Source organism: Apodemus sylvaticus, chromosome 5, assembly GCF_947179515.1.
Source record: "Apodemus sylvaticus chromosome 5, mApoSyl1.1, whole genome shotgun sequence".
NCBI classification, from domain to species: Eukaryota; Metazoa; Chordata; class Mammalia; order Rodentia; family Muridae; genus Apodemus; species Apodemus sylvaticus.
Genome location: NC_067476.1, coordinates 104,188,939 through 104,209,587, shown reverse-complemented (window position 1 = coordinate 104,209,587; position 20,649 = coordinate 104,188,939). Strand labels below are relative to the sequence as shown.

General features: G+C 49.1%; 1 protein-coding gene across 1 annotated transcript in view; it reads left to right on the top strand.

Moving 5' to 3' along the window:
- Nucleotides 1–4,120: 4,120 nt before the first annotated feature.
- Nucleotides 4,121–20,649, top strand: part of Frmd5 (FERM domain containing 5) — a 39,232-nt gene continuing 22,703 nt past the window's right edge. The window contains exons 1-5 of the mRNA XM_052183411.1: nt 4,121–4,225; nt 9,243–9,285; nt 9,722–9,800; nt 17,096–17,193; nt 19,803–19,926. Coding sequence (XP_052039371.1) covers nt 9,739–9,800; nt 17,096–17,193; nt 19,803–19,926 — 284 coding nt within the window. The 5' untranslated portion in view covers nt 4,121–4,225; nt 9,243–9,285; nt 9,722–9,738. The remainder of the gene's footprint in view (nt 4,226–9,242; nt 9,286–9,721; nt 9,801–17,095; nt 17,194–19,802; nt 19,927–20,649) is intronic.

Here is a 20,649-nt window from a genome sequence, read left to right as displayed (position 1 = left end):
AGTGAGCTGGCTGCTCTTCTAGATGCAGCCTCAGAAGTTCCTGGACAGATTTTAGTGGTTTGCTGCTAAGCAGGAGAAACTGATCTCCTGGATCCAGGACGCAGCAAGAGTTCCCTGCTTCAAAGAAAATGTGCAGCAGGTGCCGGGTTAGGAAATCCATGGCCGTGCTATCAGCATGTGTGGTTCTCAAACTCCCCTTGCCTCAGAAATTGGTCTGGGCATGGTGTGGCAACCTAGGGCAGAAAGCACACCCCAGGAATTACCACACTGTTCTGCTCTACTCACATGTGCCCGGCCCTGAGAAGAGGAGCTGGTGTGCCCATCCCTCTGTGACAATATAGAGCGTCCATGCAATATCTGTGCCTGAACCCCAGACACACAGGTCCTGACTCTGGCAAGGAAACTGGAAAAGCCTTGGTCTGTAGAAATGTGTATTTAAGCTGAATTAGTGACTGCTGCCTGTCCCTGGTACCTGTCCCTTCCCGCTAGGTCTTCAGGAACAGCTTTTTCAGCTCCTGCCTTTGTCGTGAAGCCCTCTGGTCTTTGTATGGCTTTTCCTCAAGCCTGAATTCTGGTGCCTTAAAATCACAGGACCCTCATTCTATAACCCATCCATCTTACCCCTACCTTCCCCACCATCTTACCCCTACCTTCCCCACCATCTTACCCCTTCTCTAAGGTCCCATAAAGATCCCCGCTTAACTTCATGTGGCCCAGAGTGGGAAAAGTCATGATTATTCATCCTCATGAGCCTTCCTTTAGTTGGACTGTAGATCTCTGTGCCTCCCAGTGCGGCAGGATGGAGAAGGTGGAGGCTGATGGGGCGTGTTCCACGCACTGCCTCCCCACCAGGGTGCACCATGCCTGGCTCCATCTACGCTGGGTTAAAATGCAGTGCACTCCCGCCCAAGGCTATTTATTTATTAGTAGGCAGAAAATGTAATTAACCTTAATTGGTTTGGGTCACTGGCCCAAACTTGCTTTCTGCTTGCTGCCTCTGTCCCCTTGCTAAACAATAGTCAAAACAGAGACCCAGAATCAGGCCTGCCAAGGAACAAAACCATAAATGCTCCCATCCTCTGCTGCAGAGTGATTCTCAGAGGCTCATGCATCATTCTGTGCACCACAGAGAGAATAAAGGCCATCACTTACAGGCACTGTTGTTTTCAATATGTGTTACTGTTGTGATTTATAAAATACAAAGTTACTTTTAAATGAGCACTTAATAAGTTGCTTTGACCCAATAATGTCCTTGGGAAGAGAATACCTCCAAGTTGAGCTGCAGTAAGGGCCTCAGCACTCTGCCCCAGCTTCCTGTTCTGAAGATAGACAGGCCCAGGCTTGGGGCTCTGACTTTGCTGTGACTAAATGGTAATCATGTATCATACAACTGCCTGTTTCTCTAGGATAACCAATGACACAACGTTTTGTCTCACACTTTCCCTATCCCAGGCTTCTGTGTGATTGGAATTTAGCTTATTCAGCCTTTAAAACCTGTGCTCGAGTCTCACAAGACGGTAACTTAGCATGGTGTGAATAACATTTCCAGAGGAAAAAAAACAAAAACAAAAATGAAACAAGGCACCACACCCTGCTAGCGACTTCTACTCTTCCAACTCTTCCATTCCAGCTGCCCTGGGGGGTGGGGGAGGGTACTAACATAGGACTGCTGCATAGACTGAGATGAACACATATCCTCCCCTCCCAGAGGACTCTAACTAGGAGTGTAAGCTTTTCTCATCCTCTGCAACAACAAGGAAGGAATAGACAGACCCTGCCTCAGGAGACGATTGCTGCTGATGGAGTCCTTGAAAGACCTGGTGGGTCACACCAGCCAGAAGTTCCAGGTCTCAGTCCTATTTCTGCTGGGAGACCGAAGAGTGTAGGATTGGCCTGAGAATGTGTAGTACAGAGGTGTGTCGGCCAGCAGAAGAGGAAGGAGAGGCCCCTCCAGTTGCTTCTTCCTCTCATTAAGCTGCACTCATCTTTCAGCAAGAAAAAGACTTAGCATCCTGCACTGGTCCTTCCATAGTACAGGGTGAGCCAGCAGAAGGGGGAGGTAAAGGAGGCACCTTTCATGAAAGTCTTGATAATGTACCTGTTGTTGGCATAGGGCCTATGGACCAGAGCCATTCCACCGAGTCTTATAAGGCTCTTATAAGACACCATCAGTTGGCTAGTTATACATAGCGTACCAAGGGGCATCTGAGTGAGCTGCAGACACAGCTTGGGACAGTTGGAAAGGCGGCCATGCAGGGCTCCAGATGCTCTGAGGGTTCCCAGTCAGGCATTCTCCTCCTGGCTCACTTAGGATTACCCAGGCAGGCCTGGGAAGAAGAAGGTCTGAGTTACACCTTTATGTAGCCTTTCATCCAGTGCACCCTCTCTTTACTGAATGGTTTATTCAACAGATCCTATGAAGTCCTGCACTTCTTGTATAACCTTGCACTAAGTTCTGGAGAAGGCTCCTTAGAAGGAGGCAGTGAGAGAGAAACAAGGGGAGAACAAGTCAGCAAGGTTAACTTGAGAGTTGTTAATGTCATGAGGGACAGAAACAGGAAAGCAGGTGCAGAGCTGGGGAGCCTAGCCAGTCTATGGGGGGAAACGCCTGTGCAGAGGGGCTGTGACCCCAGGACCTCAGAAGAGCAGGATGAGAGGAGCCACAGGAATTGTGACCCAGGCAGGAACACACAGACGCAGAAGATCCTTAGCTCGTGCAGGAACAGAAAGACTGCTGCCAGTGTGGCAGACAGAATGACACTCGGGAAGAGGACAGGAGCCAGGCTGTGTAGGACGGCACAGGCCCTGACCTGAGTGAGGACGTCATCCAAGAGCGTGGGGAGGCACTGACCGTGTGAGGCAGAAGTGAGCGGTGTAATTACAGATCACGGCCGCATTGCTGCTCATAGACCGGCTCCATTAATGTGGACCTGGGCAAACAACATTAGCTTCATTAGACTATGCACAGTAGTTTAAAACTCCGAGACACAGCTTCGTGCACTACTATAGAAGGATTTGCCATGCGGCTCCTGTAGAAGACAAAACAAAAAAAACAAACCAAGAAACAGTATGTAAAAGTGTGGTGGTTTAGACTGAAGCTCGGGGAAGTGCCCTTGTGATCCCCTGCATCCCCAGTGCTGGGGGAAGTGTGTTATAAATGTATGTTAAAGCCTCGCAGGATGGCTCAACAGATAGGGTGCCGGACACCAAGCCTGACTGATGAGCCAAGTACCAATCCCTGGGTTCATGCGCTGGGAGAAGAGAACCAATCCTGAAGTTGTCATCTGACCTCCACACATCCACAGCGATGATGTGCACACACCATATATATTTTAAAATATATATTCTAATTACATATATATATATATATACACACATATATATGAGATGTATTTTAAAAAGAGTCAGCATCCCTGCCTATAGATGTACCTGCGTATAGACTATTACATAACAGTCTGTTTGCAAGTTGCTCCTAGGAAGACCATGTGCAGCTAGGAGGGGAGGGGGACTAACTTAGTAGCATATTATTCTGCACATGTGAATGGCTCATACTGTGCCTGAATCACTTATTCAGCAAACAAAAGACATCACACCTGAGCTGGATCACTCTGGTTATTTTGTGGAGAAGGACTGAGCAGCGCGAGAATGGAAAATGCGCTCGAAGGCTCAGGCAGTAGTCCAGCTGCAGGAGAGGTGTGGGTTGACCAATGGAACTGGCAGTGGGCATGGAGAGCAGGGCTGGACTCTGATACCCCGCGGGTGAATCCTGATACCCTGAGTTGGAACGTTGTTGTCTCCCAGGTGCTAAAGCCCTCAGAATTCCAGAGACCATGTGAGACATTACAGTGTAAAGGACAGTTATGAGTGTGCACTACTGTCATATCCATATGCAAATCATAAATCATCCTTATAATTATAAAAACAAAATTAAAAGCCAGGCTCGGCGGTGCCAGAGAAGCTTGCTGTCCAGCCAGTCTGGTCCGGTTTCAAAAGGAATACAGTCCACATTGACCTCTAGCCTCCATGTGTGTATGCACACACAGGTCCACGTGTGCACACACACATACACATGCCACCCTGAAGAATACACACCTCTCAACAGAGCTTGCTTTCTTTGCAGAGAGATGCCAAAGGCCAGTACCTGTTTGATCTCCTTTGCCACCACCTGAACCTACTTGAGAAAGACTACTTTGGGATTCGTTTTGTGGACCCGGATAAGCAGCGGGTAAGTCAAAATTCAAACCACAAACAGCACAGGCTTAGTAAATCGGCCCGAATCCTTGGTTGCATGTGACTCCCAGGAAAAGCTTAGCCTCAGGGGTCGGGGACCACCCAGACCCTTAATTGGTGTCACTGCTTCAACTCATAGCACTGAACCTGAACATCACCTCCACCAGACAGAGTTCAGCTGAGGAAACCTGGCATTTCACAGATGGCAAAAAGGCAGTCAAGAGCTTAAACAGTTTGCCATGGCTGTCTGCTAGAGGTATAGCTGGTAGCCAGTGCTGAGAGAAGGCATCTCATGCTTCCTTTCTAGCAAACAGACTGACCTATAGTTCAGGGATCTTGTCCTGGTTTGGTAGATGGGCAATGCCAGACTGGTCTAGGCAGAACAGAGAGCCAAAATGACGAGCCCTTTAGCACCTTGCAAGGCCTATAGCTCTTTCCCTGGTCTGTGCAGTAAAGGCAGCTGTGGACTATGGGCCTTCACCAAGGCTGGCATCTAGACAGAAACATATCCATTTCCCTTGGGCCCCTACATCATCTCCAGCATCACCATCCCATAATGTCTGCCCCCTCCCTCCTGTGGCCAGCCAGACATTATGACTCTCCAGACGTGTCTGTCTCCCACTTCAGCCCTTCAGTCCCTCAGTTCTCTGCCTGGAGCATGCTTCTCCTTTTCTTCCTCCTGGCTTCCTTTTGGTTTGGTTTGGTTTTCTGAAGATGGATTTTTATTTTATTGATGTGTACGTTTGTGTGTGTGTGTGTGTGTGTGTGTGTATGTGTGTGTGTGTGTTGGTGCCCTCAGCAGCTAGAGAGCATGTTGAATCCCCTAGAGTTGGAGTTACAGGCAGCTGTGAGCTTCCTGACCAGGGTATTTGGAACTGCACCTGGGTCCTCTCCAAGAGCAACAAGCACTCTTAAACACTGAGCCACCCCCTCCAGCCCCAAAGCTACCTTTTTTTCATACTTAAGGTCATTCGTGGCTTTTTGCTTCCTCCAGGAAGTCTCCCCCAACCTCGCCATAGATCCCCTATAGCCCAGCACGTCCTTTAATACCTACCCGTCACAGCACTTCCTGCACTGCACTGACAGCCTTTGTCCCCACAGAAGTTCAGGTTCAAGAGGGTCAGACAGACTGTACCTCATCAGTCGTTGTCTTCCATGGAGCCAGTGCAGGGCCTGGAAAGCAGCTGACGTTCCGTCAACACGCGCCGAGGGGATAAGTTGACGCCTTGATGCTCACCCTCATCTTCCCAGCCTACAGACACCTGCACGTCTGCAGGTGATTCATTGCCCCTCTGCCAACTGCGAGGATGTGCTATTTGGCATCCCTAGGAAGTGGGAAAATATGCAGACACGTGCAGGCTGTGCGCTCCTGCTCCCTCACCACCCACGCTCCAGTCTCCACAAACATCATCACAAAATCTTACAGTTTCATGAATCCTGTAGGACCTCCTTTCCTAGGTCCAAGATTCCCTCCACAGTCCTTCACAGGGCTGTCTCTGCCATCATCATGGGTCTCAGGCCACTAAAAAGGCACAGCATCTCAGCACTACCCAGAATGACAGATGCTGAGGGAAAGTGGATAGGTCCTTCACCGTGCCACAGACAGACGCTGTTCATCTTTTAGTTGTCTGAGCCACTTTGTCCTCCGGATCCATTTAGGGTTGTGTACTAAAGACATGAGTTTTAGAAAAGACTCTTAAGATGCCTACCATACCCTTTTCCTCTGACTAGCCCAGTCCCTGCTCTCCATGTATGTATCTCGCCTCTCCCTGCCCGGCAGAGCTACAAGCAGCATCATGGGAATTTAGCCTCAAAGTCTGTCCCTTGCTCTACTCTGTTGACATGTTGCCCTTAGCTCTGGGTCTTAGCATGTGACCATTAAGTGCACAGAGAACAAGAAACCATCCTGTCCTCACTGCATTATGTGACCATTCTCCAGGATGTGGTGGGAGATTGGGGCGTTGGCTTTTCTTTTCCCCCAGTGTTTGTTTGGGCTCAGTGTTCTCTCCTGGGGGTGGGTTATATACACCAAGATCTCTTCATCTCCCCCAGAGCTGGTGGTATAAAAGGTCAAGGAGCAAATGTTTCCTGTTATTTTCTCAGTTAGGGTAGGTTGTGCTTGAGGAGAAAAGGATGACTGTGGAGTTGATCCAGATTAAAGGAGGGTGAACAGGAGAAGGCTGGGAAAGAAGAGATATGCCCCTTGCAGAGAGCCTTCTGTCAGCCAAGCCCCACCAGGCTGATGTAACTGAGCACCAAGTGGTACCTGGTGCTAAATCAAGAGCACTCCACATGTTCCCCTGAGCAACGCTTAAGTCCAACGACAAGACTCCAGATGAATAGATTAAGACAGGGTAAGTGGCAAGGCCAGCCTGGAGCCCAGCACTATCTGGTTCTGTAGGCTGTGTAGTTTCTGAGGTATCATGTAAAGTCACAAAGTAGCCCTAGTTGGGGTGATTCTGAGCCTCAGAAAAGGAACATGGCGCACAGAGGCCTGAGAGGGTCCTGGGAGGTCTTAGACAATCTATGATGAGGACTTATTCTAAATCCACTAATTCGTGGTCGGGATACAGCAAGTGAGCTCCTCGCTCCCAGAGGTGTGAGGAAAGCCTCCTCCGCTGGCTCCGAGGTGGTCTCAACAGCTCGCATTGATCTTCACCGCTGCTTGCTCACTGGGTGTCCTGGGGCTCCCACCTCCCCACCCTTGTCTTCTGGAGGAGCTGCCTCATGCTGTGCCCTCTGTCTCCAGCTCAGTCTGAGCCTCTGCCCTCTCTACCATCTTTTTGCACCCTTTCAAGCCTCGAAACATGAAGATTCTTCCATTTTGACCTGTCTCCCTCTGACTCTTGCCTCTTTTCCTGATCCTGCCTCATGGTCTCAGTTTGCTATTAATTCTGGGACTCCGTGTACAGGATGCCATCACCATATTGCTGGGATTTCTCCACTGGATCTCTAGAGTCCCTCCGACGAGCTGTGGCTGCTTTCCAAGCCTTCCTGATGTTCTCCAGTTTAGGTCCTCTCCTGAGTTCTCCAGACAGTCCAAACAAAAGCTACGGTCAGGGGGAGGGGCCTCCTTGTAACTGAGCTCATGAACCCTCCGTCGAGCAAGGCTGAGGCACATCATATCACCCCTGTCTTCTTTATTATTTCTATCTTGTTTCTCTTACCTGCCAGTCTAAAGGTCTGTGTACTATATGCCCCCGACACTTGCCTTGTTCCCTTCTCTATACAGTCCTAGCGTGCTGTGAACCAGACAGGCCTCCTGTACCTGCCCAGGCAAAGCCACAGCCCCGGTCGCTTCTGTGCAGTTGCACCTCTTGCTTCTGCTTCCCTGCGAAGCAGAGCTGCGGTGGGCCGTGTAATGTGAGAAGGGCCTCTTAACCACGCTGAGTGGCTATAATAAGTTGCCAGCCTCGTGGGAGCTCGGATCAGAGGAAGCAAGAGAGCAGAATGTCAGGCCAGATTATCCATGTGGAGCTGACAGTCCTGGCTCTTAGTGGGTTCATTAACTCCATGACCCAGAGCCCAGCCCGGAAGGTGAGAACTGGGAACCGAGAGAGGCCAGGATGGTCTGCATGGCCTTGGCTGCGTTCCTGCAGGAGAAAGCCTCTGCCAAGACAGTACATTACGCAGAAGTAGCCAGGAAAGAGGGCACTCAGAAACCTCGCCCTTTGCCCATTCCACAACTACGTGTTGCCCCACATTCTAGGCCCTGGTGATTATGTGGTAACGAGTCCGTTCCTGTCCTCCAGAACTTACAGCTAGCATCTTTAAGCTACTTCCAAGCAATCAAACCCCAAATAGTAGCAGTTTTAGCTCTCTGTCAATTGACAAGTTTCTTGCCTAATGTAAAAGCAACAGGTATGAGTAATGAATGTTATCAAGAACCCACACAGATTTGGGAAATGGATCTACAGTGATCTGGAGCTGGAGAGATGGCTCAGCTGTTAACAGCACTTTCGTGCTCTTCCAGAGGACCCGGGTTTAGTTCTCAACACCCACATGGGCAGCTCACAACCACCATCAACTCTAACTTTGGGGTTTCTGACACCCTCTTCTGGCCTATACATACATACATACATACATACACACACACACACATACACACAAACACACACACAAATAAATATCTTTTAAAAAGAGAGAGGTTAGAATGGTCTCATTGCTGGTTTCCCTCAAACTTAAGTTCTGTACAAGAAAATGAAAAACGTAGTTTGCCTATATTTTAGCTATAAAAACCCATGGGGAGGCGGGCTGGAGAGATGGCTCAGCCGTTAAGAGCACTGACTACTCTTCTAGAGGACCCAGCCTCAATTCCCAGCCCTTCACCACTGTCTATAACTCCATTTCCAAAGGAACTGACACCTTTACACAGACATACATGCAATACACATGATATTTAAAAAAAAAAAACATGTGGGGCAGGATACTATCCTGCACATTGGTTACAGGTAATTATCCCAAGAAACTAAGACCTTAACCATCCTTGTGTGCCGGGAAATCCTGAATAACACAAGCACTGGCTACCTATGTTACTCAGACAAAAATGGAAGTATGTACCAGCCATCTACCTCCCCTCCATTCTGAAATCTCTTCTTGTCATCAGTACTTTTCAGAGTTGCCACCAACACCCTCCACCCCACTCGTTTGCCAAAGGAGGGTGGCATTTAACACGGTGCACGCCCAGCATTAAGTCCAGCAGCTCCATACTCAAGCCAAGCACACTAAGCACGCACAGTTATCTCTGCCCACGGGCCTGCCAGGAACAGGCCTCAAAGCTTTGGCACCCCGCTTCGGGAGGTGTCTCCGGGAGCCCTGGGAATGGCGGCTGAAGCCAGGACAGTTTCCCCCTTCACGGCTGGTACAATCTCAGAACACGGCTTCCCTCTCCACACATCTGTTGTGAAGCGTCCCGGAAGATTGCCTTCTGTCTCACCATTTCAATAGGATAAAGTAGGTTGCATGTGGCCCTGCTTTTCACCGGGGTTGTTGTCTTGTGCTCTCTGTTTCAGCATTGGCTGGAGTTTACAAAGTCAGTGGTAAAGCAGCTAAGATGTAAGTATTGGAGAAGGAGCTAAGGTTTACCTGTGGGGAGGGTGGGTGGAACCCCCGAGGGTAGTAAGATATGGTTTACATATGTAACTTCCTACTGCCCCAGTGCACCCACAAAAGGCTATTAAGTCATTTTATGTATGTGGGTGTTTAGCCTACATGCCCGGTATGTGCGGGCCTGGTACCATGGAGGCCACAAGAGTCCCTGGTCCATCAGGTCCCCTGGACTCAGAGTTACAGATGGCTGCAAGCAACCATGTGGGTGCTGGTAATTGAACCTGGGTCCCCAGCCAGCACCCCTGATGCTGAGTCTTCTGTCTAGAAATCCACAAAGGGATTTCTTTTCCTTATGGTTGGGGGGCCTGTGCATGCCAGAAGGAGGGGAACCCAGCCATCTCCTTGAGAGGGTCTCTCCTAACTGACACCTCTTCCTCCGCAGCCCAGCCGCCATTCACCATGTGCTTCCGTGTGAAGTTTTACCCTGCTGACCCCGCTGCCCTGAAAGAGGAAATAACCAGGTGAGGCTGAACATCAGTTCCCAGCCGCCTCTGCTCTTGGGCAGGGTGGGAGCCTTGGATCTGGAAGTAGCCCCCCTCTTTGGAGGAATGCATTCTGGGTAGAACTTGTCTCTGTGTGTTATTGCCCCCCCCACACACACACACACACTTTCTTTGCTCCCCTCCTCTAGAGGTGAAGCAGCGGGAATTTCTCGCTTTCTTTTGCATCTCTAATTGCTCTCTCTACAAGGGATCTGGAGTAACTAATTGCTCAAAGGCAGCTTTCCTCTTACCTATAATGTGGCTCTGTTGATGGGTTTGTGGATGGCTTTGGTGTTGCTGCTTGATTTCAAGTTTGGAAATAGTCTCCAGTGGCCCAAAGGACTCGGGAAGTACCAAGGAGTGACATAAAAGGCAGGGTGGGGGACACTGTGAGTCTAAATCCAAACAGGTAGATCCTAGTGTGCTGTTTGAACATGCGCGTGTGTTAATTGCACTGGGTGAGACTAAGACCACTACCATGATTTGTGAGACAGATTTGAAGCAAGCTTTATTAACTCCTGGCCAGGACAATAGCAACTGGCCAGGTCCATACCTGGGATCCCCAGAGAAGAGCTGCAAATTATGTTAGCACAATTCATGAGGTTCCGTACTTCCTGCCTTCATCCAGTCAGGGGTAAGCATACATCCTGACATACTTCCTGCCTGCAGACCTCCCCCCTATGTGTGATCAATCAAGCACAACCTGTGCAGTTGGGGCAACCAATCTTGTTTACAGAAGTGAAAACACCTGAGTGTTTTGTCAGCATTCCTTCCTCTCATGACCCGAGCCCTGTTCTCTCTGCTGAGAGAGGCAGAGCAGGCCCTGTCCACTCCTGTCCAGGTCAGACCAAAGTTAATGCTTGTTGTTAAAGCCAGAACCCTGCCTCCTATCAATACCAGCATTACCGTCTCTCCATTTCGCTGGCCCCAAGTGGGCCCAAAAGGGATTGATCTAACAGTTTTGTGACTGCCCCGAGACACAAGGTTTACTATTGGTTTTCTTGGCTTTTAGGAGCTCATGATTCGATTTTTTAAAAATCAAATGTAACTGTATTATCTTAACGTACTGACCCTCCTACCAAGAAGCCACATAGTCCTGATGGCTCAAGTCCAGCCTGTGTTGTTTCTTGGCTGCAGGGCTTTGGCCATATAGCTTCACTGACCTCCCAACAACTCACAGAAAGGGGGTGGTGGTAATATTTGCATATGCAAACTGTTGGGAGGATTAACCAGTTTACTAGGTGTGTGTATGTGTGTGTACGTGAATATATATATATATACAATTATGTGAGTGAGTACAGGCCTGCTCCCATGCAGAGGCCAGAAGAGGTCACTAGATCTTTCAGTGTTAAAGTTACAAGCTTGTAATATGGGTGCTGGGATCTAAATGCCAATTATACACACACACAAACACACACACACACACACACACACACACTGTAGCTGTCTTCAGACACACCAGAAGAGGGCATCAGATCTCATTACAGATGGTTGTGAGCCTGAACCATCTCTTCTAGCCCTAAGTGCCAGTTTTTATGACTGATTAGTGTGTGCCTTAACCACTGAGCCATCTCTTCAGCCCTTGTCATTGTCATCGTCGTCATTATCGTAGTCGTCGTTGTCATCATCATCCCATCTCCTCCTCCCTCCCCCTCATCCTTCCTCTCATCTTTCTTCTTTTTATCATCGTCATCATCTTCCTCCTTATTGTTTGTAAAAGAAAAACATAATAATAATAACAATAACAATAATAATAATAAAAATATTTCAGTCCAGGAGTGCTAGTTCATGCCTGTAATCATGCCCATAAGACAGAAGGTCAGGAATCATACTTGGCTACATAGAAAACTTGAGTCCAGGGCTGGAGAGATGGTGCAGAGGTTAAGAGCACATAGCGCTCTCACGGAGATCTACATCGGCTCCCAGAACCCACACTGGACGGCTCACACCTGTCAGTAACTGCACCTCCTCTGGGATCTGACACCTCTGTCCCCTAAAGACACCTGCACACACTGTGAATGCATGCACTCACAGACAGACACACAGACACACAGAGACAAAGAAACAGAGAGAAAGAGAGACAATAAAAAGAAAATTTGGGGGCTGGAGGGGTGGCTCAGTGGTTCAGAGTACTGGCTGTTCTTCCAGAGAATGTAAGTCTGCTTACTAGCACCTACACAGTAGCTCACAACCACCTATAACTCTAGTTCCAGGAGATCTGATGCCCTGTCTAGCCTCCTTGGATATCAGGCACACATCTAGTACAAAGGGACAATCACAGGCAAAACAATTATACACATAAAAAGCTTTTTAAATTAAAAAAAGAAACTGAAACTTTGGGGTCAGTCAATCAGGCTTACGTAAGACTGTGTGTCCTGGATTGAGGCACTGGAGGAAGTTGGAGGGAGGTGGTTGTGGATAGATATGATCAATGAAAACCCCTAACCACAAAACCAAACAATTAGACATATAAATAAACTAAACATTTATTATCACAGATTCTGTATACCATAAATAAGTCCAGGCAGAGCTCAGTTTGGGCCTAGGTTTGTTTGGTATGGTTTGTTGTTTTTGGAAGTGTCACTATGTAGCATAAGCTGGTCTTGAACTCACAATTCTCCATACCCCACTTCCCTAGCGCTGAGGCTGAGATTCCAGCCTTATATCTCCATGACCTGTAAAGGGTCTTACACTTCTGGGTACACTTCCAGCCCCCAGGGAGCCTTGCACTGGGCAGTCAGTGTGTTCCCTGTCACACCGATTGCATGGGCCATGTCAACGCAGCAATGGGATCCCAGCCAGGATGTGCACTAAGTCAGCAAACTTCAAGGACAGTGGCAAGTGTGCCCGCCTCTCCGCCATCTGCATGCATCCCCTCTCACGTTTCAGACAGTCCCTTCTCACCCCCCCCACCAGCCTTCCCTCCCCAGAGTGCAGTTTCCTGCACGGCTGCTAAGTCAGCGAATGAACCGAGGGGTGCCTGGCCTGGTTTGCAGTTTTTTTCCATGAAGCCATGGAATTAGCTCCAAGTTCCTCATTCACATCCCTACTATCTGAGGAGAGTGGGTACCTGCCCTAGCCTCACTCAGTACCCATAATTCACTCCTGGCTCCAAGCCCTCCTCGCATCATCCCACCTTGCTGCCAAACTAATTTAGTTGTCAGTGTGTTGGGTTTTTTCCCCCTGGCAATCTCACTCCTAAATTTCAGTGCCATCTCAGCCACTCCTGTGAACCGAGGCTAAGGAAGGAAGGGATGAGCGGAGAGAGGGAACCTCCACCCCACCTTCTCCACTGAGACCTTCCCGCAGCACAAACTTAGTTTCCAAATCCTGGTTCATTTCCTGTCTTTTTTTTTTTTAATAATAAGTAGATTTTCTTGTTGAAACTGGTGATGGGGCCAAGACAATGGAGGCTGAGGCACCAGTAGTTTCTTTCACCAGGGACAGCAGGTGGGTGAATTCTGAGAGACCAAGTACCAAAAGGAACCATCTCACCGGGAAGCAGAGGACCTGCCACACAACAGGCAGTAAAGGGATTCCATAGGATGAATCTGTGCATCAGCAGCACAGAGTCCCCAGGCTCTTATCCTTTCAATTAATATTATTTGAGCCTCCATTAGGCTAACGTGGATTGCCAAACCTTTCCGGAAAGGGACAGAAAATGAGTGTTTTGGGCTTTTGGAACCATATGGTCTCTGTCACAACTGCTCTGTTCCATCAGTGCCTTTCGGAAGCAGCCATAGATGACACATCAGTGAGTGATGGAGGCCGTGTCCCAGTCAAGCCTGGTTCCATTAGCAAGTACACCAGCAGGCCCCGTGTGCCAACCCCTGGGCTAAGAAATCAGGAAGAGCTGGAATTAAATCTCAGATTATCTTTAGTTACAAGACAGGGTAGACAGCAGTCCTTGTTGGCCGTCAGTTTCCTCGTGTATGAAAATGGGACAGAAATGGCAGTTACTAGTGGGGTTCTGGATGTCTGTGTGAGGCAGAGAGTGCAGCAGCAGAGTCTGGGGCGTGGTGTGTACTCAGGGATGGAGAGGGGCCGGCATTAGGATTTTGTTTCCTGTTGCCGTCCAACAGGACACCAAGATAGGCCCATAGGCCTTGTATGGTGGGAGGCACCGGAGTCTCGTGAGCATGGGCTTAATGATGCTGTGATCATGTGGGGTACAGTTTCAGCATCAAGTCAACCCAAAACTTTCTGGACACCACTGTGGGAGAAAACCAAAGGGACCTCGTGAAGATGTTGGTGGATGATTCTGTGAGCTCATCTCTTCCTACGTTCTAATGACTACTTTTCCTTAGGGCATAACTTGCCCTTTCTTTTTCCCTCCATTGACCTGACATTGCTTGAGAGTTTTTGTCACCTCACCCCTGAGGCCCCTACAGCTGTCCTAATAACATCAGAAATCCAAAGGACTCCTAGCCACCCAGAGCTGCATACATTCCAGCTCACCAGAAAAACCCATACAGTGTAAAGCAGCAGTCTTCCGCACGAGGCAGCCTGGCACCTTGCATACAGTGAGGATCAGAAACTCTAGAGCAGCTTTCTCACCCCACAGCGCACCTCTGACACACTTCCTTGGGGGGAGGAAGGATAGGATATTCCTCAGTCTGACGTAGAGAATCACCATCCAGATTTGTGGGTTCTGTTTGAAACACCTCCATCAGTCCAGGATGTCCTGTCTCAGATTTCAGTTCCAGATGAGCAGCAGGGAAGGAACGGTATAGGAGTCTAAGCCCAGGAAGTGAGCAGTGGTTGGGGGCAAAGGGTTGATCCATATCCTGCCAAAACCATGGAAGGTGGGAGTTGGAACGGAGAGGCAGGGAAATGCTCGCTCACTCGCCTCTCCCACACACCGTGTGGCATCTCACCGTGGGAAGCAGAGTGCAGACAGGCTGGGTTTGATAGATCCATCTTAAGTAGTCACTGCATGATGCCAGTTTTCCTTAGTGAATATTTGGGCCAAGCGAGTTTGGTAAAGGAGGGGAAGGGCTCTTACGAACTCCCAGACAGAACTCCTTCCCTTTCTTCTGGCTTGGGGAAGGGACCACATAGTGACATGATCACAGTGGTACTTTGGTCACAGTACCAAAGTACTTCTGCATTTCTTCAGATTCTGCCTCTTACGTGCAAGTCACATGAGGAGCTTGGTATAAGCAAGGTACAGGCTCCAAGTAATGCCAGTATTGCTGGTGGGAGCTGTACTTCAAGTAGCGAGGCCAAGGAGGGCCTTGGGTGGCTGCTTGATCTTGGCTGAGTCTCCATTCTCGGTGCCCAGAGCTCTCTCTACCTCCTCCAAAAGTTGCATTGTGGAGGGTTCTCTCTCTCTTTGGGCGTTTTTTACATGATTAACTGGGCATGTAATTCAGGCTGAATATAAAACAGAGGAAACCAGTTATCCAAAGAGGCCCCAAATCCTGCTGATCGAATTCAGTGGAACTCAAGGGGGTGCATAATAGTTCCATTACTCCTTGTTCCCCAGGCGTGCTAAAGTCATATGTGGCTGTCTAACAAAGCCCATCAACTTTACCCTAGAGTAACTGGCCATCTCAGAACTTATATGGGTTGAGAGTCCAGGGTGATGTAGCTGGTAGCTTCTGACTCAGGATCAGTCATCTGACTTTATTCATCTGAAGGCATTCAGGGAACTTATGGCTGAAAGCATCCTCTCTTCCCCCAGGGCCCTTCTGGAGAGCAGTGTAGGTATTCTCAGGAGAAAGGACAAAGCGGCCATACTAACTCTGTGACGAGCCAATCACTTCCATTTTGTCCTGTCCATAACAGCAAATCACTAAGGCCCTCACTTACTCAAGAGGTAGAGAACCAAGCACTTTCTCATGAAACAGGTGTGTGAAAGATCGGAGGTTGTATTTTTATTCCTCCACATGGGCCTCTTGGCCACGGGGACCCACTCAAGGACTGCTCTTGTTGGGAAACTTGTGAGAATGTGGTCATCTGTCAACACGCTCTTGGTAAAGACACTTCCAAACCATCCCACTGTGTCAGGGACCTTCCCACTGCTTGAGACTCTACAGAGCAGTTACTGTCTCAGAGGGCGGTATGATGCAGTGTCGAAGAGCCAGATCAGGAGTGCTGATGTCATGGATTTGGCCTGTGCCATTTAGTTGTTTGTGAGAAAACCACTAAAGCCTCAGCTTTGTCCAGACAAAGCTGAGGTAAGAATAGCACCTATTTCAAAGTGCTACGTGAGAATTAAATGAGATATTAGATGTGAACCATGCAGCATCTGCCCTACCAGATAGGTGCTCGGGGTAGGGACGGCTCCTCTTCTTAAAACCCTGTCTCTACCTCACTCGTACATTCCGTGTTCAAAGAGATGTTAGCCACAGGCTCCTCCTGCTTTCATGCTCTTACATGAGTCCACTCCTCACATTTTTAATTAATTGCTTTATCTTAAAGTGTGTGTGTGTGTGTATGTGTGTGTGTGTGTGTGTGTGTGTGTATCTAGAGGAGGGGGATCAAGATGTCAGATACCCTGGAACTAGAGTTATCAACAGGTTGTGAGCCACCCAAAGGGACGCAGGGAACCACGCATGCATGGTAGATGTTCTTACCCACAGGAAACCAAGCATGCGCAGTAGGTGTTCTTACCCACAGGGAACCAAGCATGCGCAGTAGGTGTTCTTACCCACAGGGAACCAAGCATGCGCAGTAGGTGTTCTTACCCACAGGGAACCAAGCATGCGCAGTAGGTGCTCTTACCCGCCTAGCCCTCTCGGCAGCCCGTTCACCTCTCACTTTTTGTTTGCATTTGGAGAGATCCGATGGGCCTCTGCCTGTAATCTGCAGGGGCAGCTACTGAAAGCCCTGCCTGATCTATTCCCTTGGCTTCTTCCTTCACCCACCATTCCACTCTAGAGGCCAAGACAGGCCCATCCCCCCCATCTCCGACAGCACGGCTTTTTTCTGGTTTTAACTGACCACCAGGGACTGGCTCCCCCTAGATCCCAGCACTGTGGAGGTGGTGTGGAATGGGGGCTTGGGGGATGCTTATACCAGGAAGTGATAATATCTATGTTGAGCCATAGAAGTAAGTTTTTGATCTGAACCTTAAACAATTAACAGTGCAGAGTAAAGTATCTGTGAGCCTGAGAGGAAATAGAAAATATATTCGTTTTATGGTATGAAAAAAATTTTAATGTAGGAAAAATGTCCTGACAAGGATTTTGATAGGCTTATATTACATATTTGCATCTTAAAAGCAATGAAAGCAATCCTTTCTAGTTCGTTCTCTGTTGTCTCCACAGGTACTTAGTCTTCCTGCAGATCAAAAGGGATCTCTACCACGGCCGTCTTCTCTGTAAAACATCGGATGCCGCCTTGTTAGCAGCCTATATCCTTCAAGGTAATGACTTTGGACAGAATAAATTTGCTTTTCATGCTAAGTCCTGATTACATTATTCCATTTACCACAGATGACGACTTCTTAGATCAAAACGGCTTCTAACTTGAAGCAGTGTCTGAGTTAAAGAATTTTGCCTGGGTCATCCAGAGCTGAAAGTCCAGCTCCCTCCTGCACCCAAAGCCTCATGGGTAGCCCCCTGAGTCCTCTCCACCTTTGCAGGCTGTGCTGTACCCTACATGCTAATGTTTCTGGGATACCAGGGAGGAATCAGGAATCACTGTTCCCACCCTACTCAAACTCGCTGAAGTCCGTGGCATGATGGGATCCTGGGATCTATTTTTCAGATCTCTCTGCTGAGAGTGCTCAATGTTTCAAGTATTCTCAAGTGAGAAGCCATTTCTTGATGCTGACAAGAAAGAGCCAAGCCTCTAGCTGCTGGTTTCCAGACCGGCTGTGGTAATCTGTCAAGAAAGTGTGGGGCATCCTCCAGGCCCTTCTCTCACAAAATGCTGAGGGCGGTCAAGAGCCACCTCAGAATTTTCTTAGTCCTCCTGCCTAAAACTGTCATTAGCCACAGAATTGATTTGGACGTGAAACCATGAAGTTTCCATTAAAAACATGAACCCCTGATGGTGAGTTGGGGACTCTCAGAAGCAACTAATGGAGAACCTGAGGCCAAGAGCCTGCTGGTAGGAGAAAGTCAGACCTGTGGTAAGAGGGGCTGAGGAGCCGTTCCAGTACCAGTCAAGTTGGGAATGCAGCAGGAGCTCACGCATCCGAAGCACCCAGAGAGTCCCCCTTTCTTTTTGAAAGGAAGCCTGGCCTGTTCTGGTGGCCATGATAAACTTTTTTAACTAAGTCATTTCCTCAGGTCCACCCTGATAATTATATCAATTTTTTTTTCAAAAAAGTATTTGGTGGCCAACATCAACATTTTTCCCTTGAAGCTTTTCAAATAAAATCAAAGTAAATGACCTCAAGGTTCAAGGTCACTCTTACCTCAAGGAAGGCAATCTCTTTTGTTAAACAACAGAAATATCCAAGGAATTGGAGTTTTGGCTGGGTTTTTGGTTCTTGGTTTTTGTTTTGTTTTGTTTTGTTTTTTGTTTTTTAATTATAACCTCACAATATTGTTCAGGCTGGACTTGAATTCCTGGGTTCAAGCGATTGATTCTCCTGCCTCAGACTCCCCAGGACTTGGAGCTACAGACATCTACCACTACCACACTTTGTCCTGGATAAATTGGAAGGTGACATAATTGCAGTGGAAAGCACTGTGCCCAGCTCTGATGTGTACTGGACTGGTGCTGGTATTGGAATGGCCCCCTCTGAGCCGGAGCCCCCTCAGAGTTGGAGCCCCTCAGAGTCAGAGCCCCTCAGAGCCGGAGCCCCTCAGAGTCAGAGTCCCTCATAGCCAGAGCCTCTTCAAAGTCAGAGCCCCTCGGAGTCAGAGTCCCTCAAAGCTGGAGCCCCTCAGAGCTGGAGCCGCTCAGAGCCAGAGTCCCTCAGACACAGAGTCCCTCAGAGCCAGATCCCCTCATAGCCAGAGCCCTTCAGAGCCAGAGCTCCCTCAGAGTCAGAGCCCCTCAAAGCCAGAACCCCCTCAGAGCCAGAGCCCCTCAGAGCCAGAGCCCCTCAGAGTCAGAGCCCCTCAGAGCCAGAGTCCCTCAGAGCCAGAGCCCTCTTCCACAGGTCTGACATTTCTCCTACCAGCAGGCTCTCTGCAGGTTCTCGGTTAGTTGCTTCTGAGAGTTCCCTGACTCAACCAGGGGAAAGCACAGGGCCCAGCACTGTGCCTTGCTGTCCTCCCAGCGATTGCCCTGCCTCAGCTGACATGTACTTGGCTCTCCAAGAGAAGGAGAGAGAGCCAGGAAGCTACTGGAAGCTCCTCTTTTCTTTCCTGAGCTTCCATTCAGATGGGGCACCCGTGTGGAGAAAGACAGTGTTCACATGAGCTCCCAGAGACCCCACAGCCGCAGACATTGAACTTCCTGGGCGTGGCACTGGGCACAACACGGGACAATCAGCCTTAGAATTGGGTGCTGCTGTACTTGGTTCCTGGGATCTAACCACTTCCATAGCGGCAGGCCTCTTGGAAGGGCTTGCCTGCTGAGCCCGCGGTGAACACTGAATGTACTCATCCTAGGCTGTGTGGACTTGAGGGTTGAGTGCTGAACTGGGCTGGAGACTTAGTCAGCAGCTTCTCTTGTGCCTACTAAAACCTTCAGGATGGGATCTGGGTATCTAACCTGGCTCACAGGAGTTCATGTCATCCTGACCACGCCCACTGTGTGCTGCTGCCGTGTGGCTCCCAAGCCTTCCTGAATGGCTGAGGGGCACACTACAGGCTTCCCCTCCTTTATTACAGATTTACTTGTGGCCTCAGAGAACAAGTCAGGTGTACTGCCTCTCTGATCTAACTTAAAAATATCAACCCAGAGTGTATGGCGGGGGGGGGGGGGGTGGGGGGTGGGGGGGGGAGGGGGAAGGAAAGCACACGCCCCCTCCCTGTGGGCCTGGCTTCTTACCAGCCAAGGGCCAAGCTCAGGGTCGCCTCGGCTGCTGAGCTGTGTGCTAATCGTGTTGTTTTCTTTTCTGCCTTTGAAAAGCGGAGATTGGGGATTATGACCCGGGAAAACACCCTGAAGGCTACAGCTCCAAGTTCCAATTTTTCCCGAAACATTCAGAGAAACTGGAAAAGAAAATTGCAGAGATTCACAAGACCGAACTCAGGTATGCGACACTCCTTCAGGGCCCTGGCCACTGAACACACAGCTCTGGGCTGAGTTCTCTGCTCTCAAAGAGTACGTGTTCACACAGAGTGGTGCTCTCAGCAAAGGTGATCCAGGGACCTAATTTTCAGGGACCCACTATCAGCACAGCCTTCTCCTAGTGAGGCGAAACTCCTCACCAAGAGCAGTTTGGGCCAGGGCTTAAATATGACACTCCAGTCTACAGCGAAACCATTTTGAACGTGCCCTATCTTTTCTCATCTCGGAAGCCAAGCATGATCGGACCTGGCTGTGGCCTGGACGGGAGATGATAAGCTGCCCCAGGGTCTCCCTGCCTTTCGTCTAGGGCTTTGGTGTGGAGACTGTCGCTTCAGCACACCTGAGGCTCCTACAGCAGAGACGCAGTGGCTGTCCCTCAGCCTGGCTTAGCCTACACATGTTATGCAAAACCATAAACGACATTTATGCAGCCTTTCACCCACGTGAAATCGACTTTCTGTAGCGAGTGATTTTTAAAGATCAACAGTAGAGTGTCTGGACTCTACATCATATATGACGATCGAGCACAGGTTTCCCAGACGGATAAACTACGTGACACAAAGGAATGCACGCTGGAGACAAACAAGAAGCTGGGTCACCATTATATCACAATTTCATTTTCCTTTTAGGACTTTGGATTTCCTAAGACAATTAAGCAATAATCCAAAAAAAATGTATTAACCTT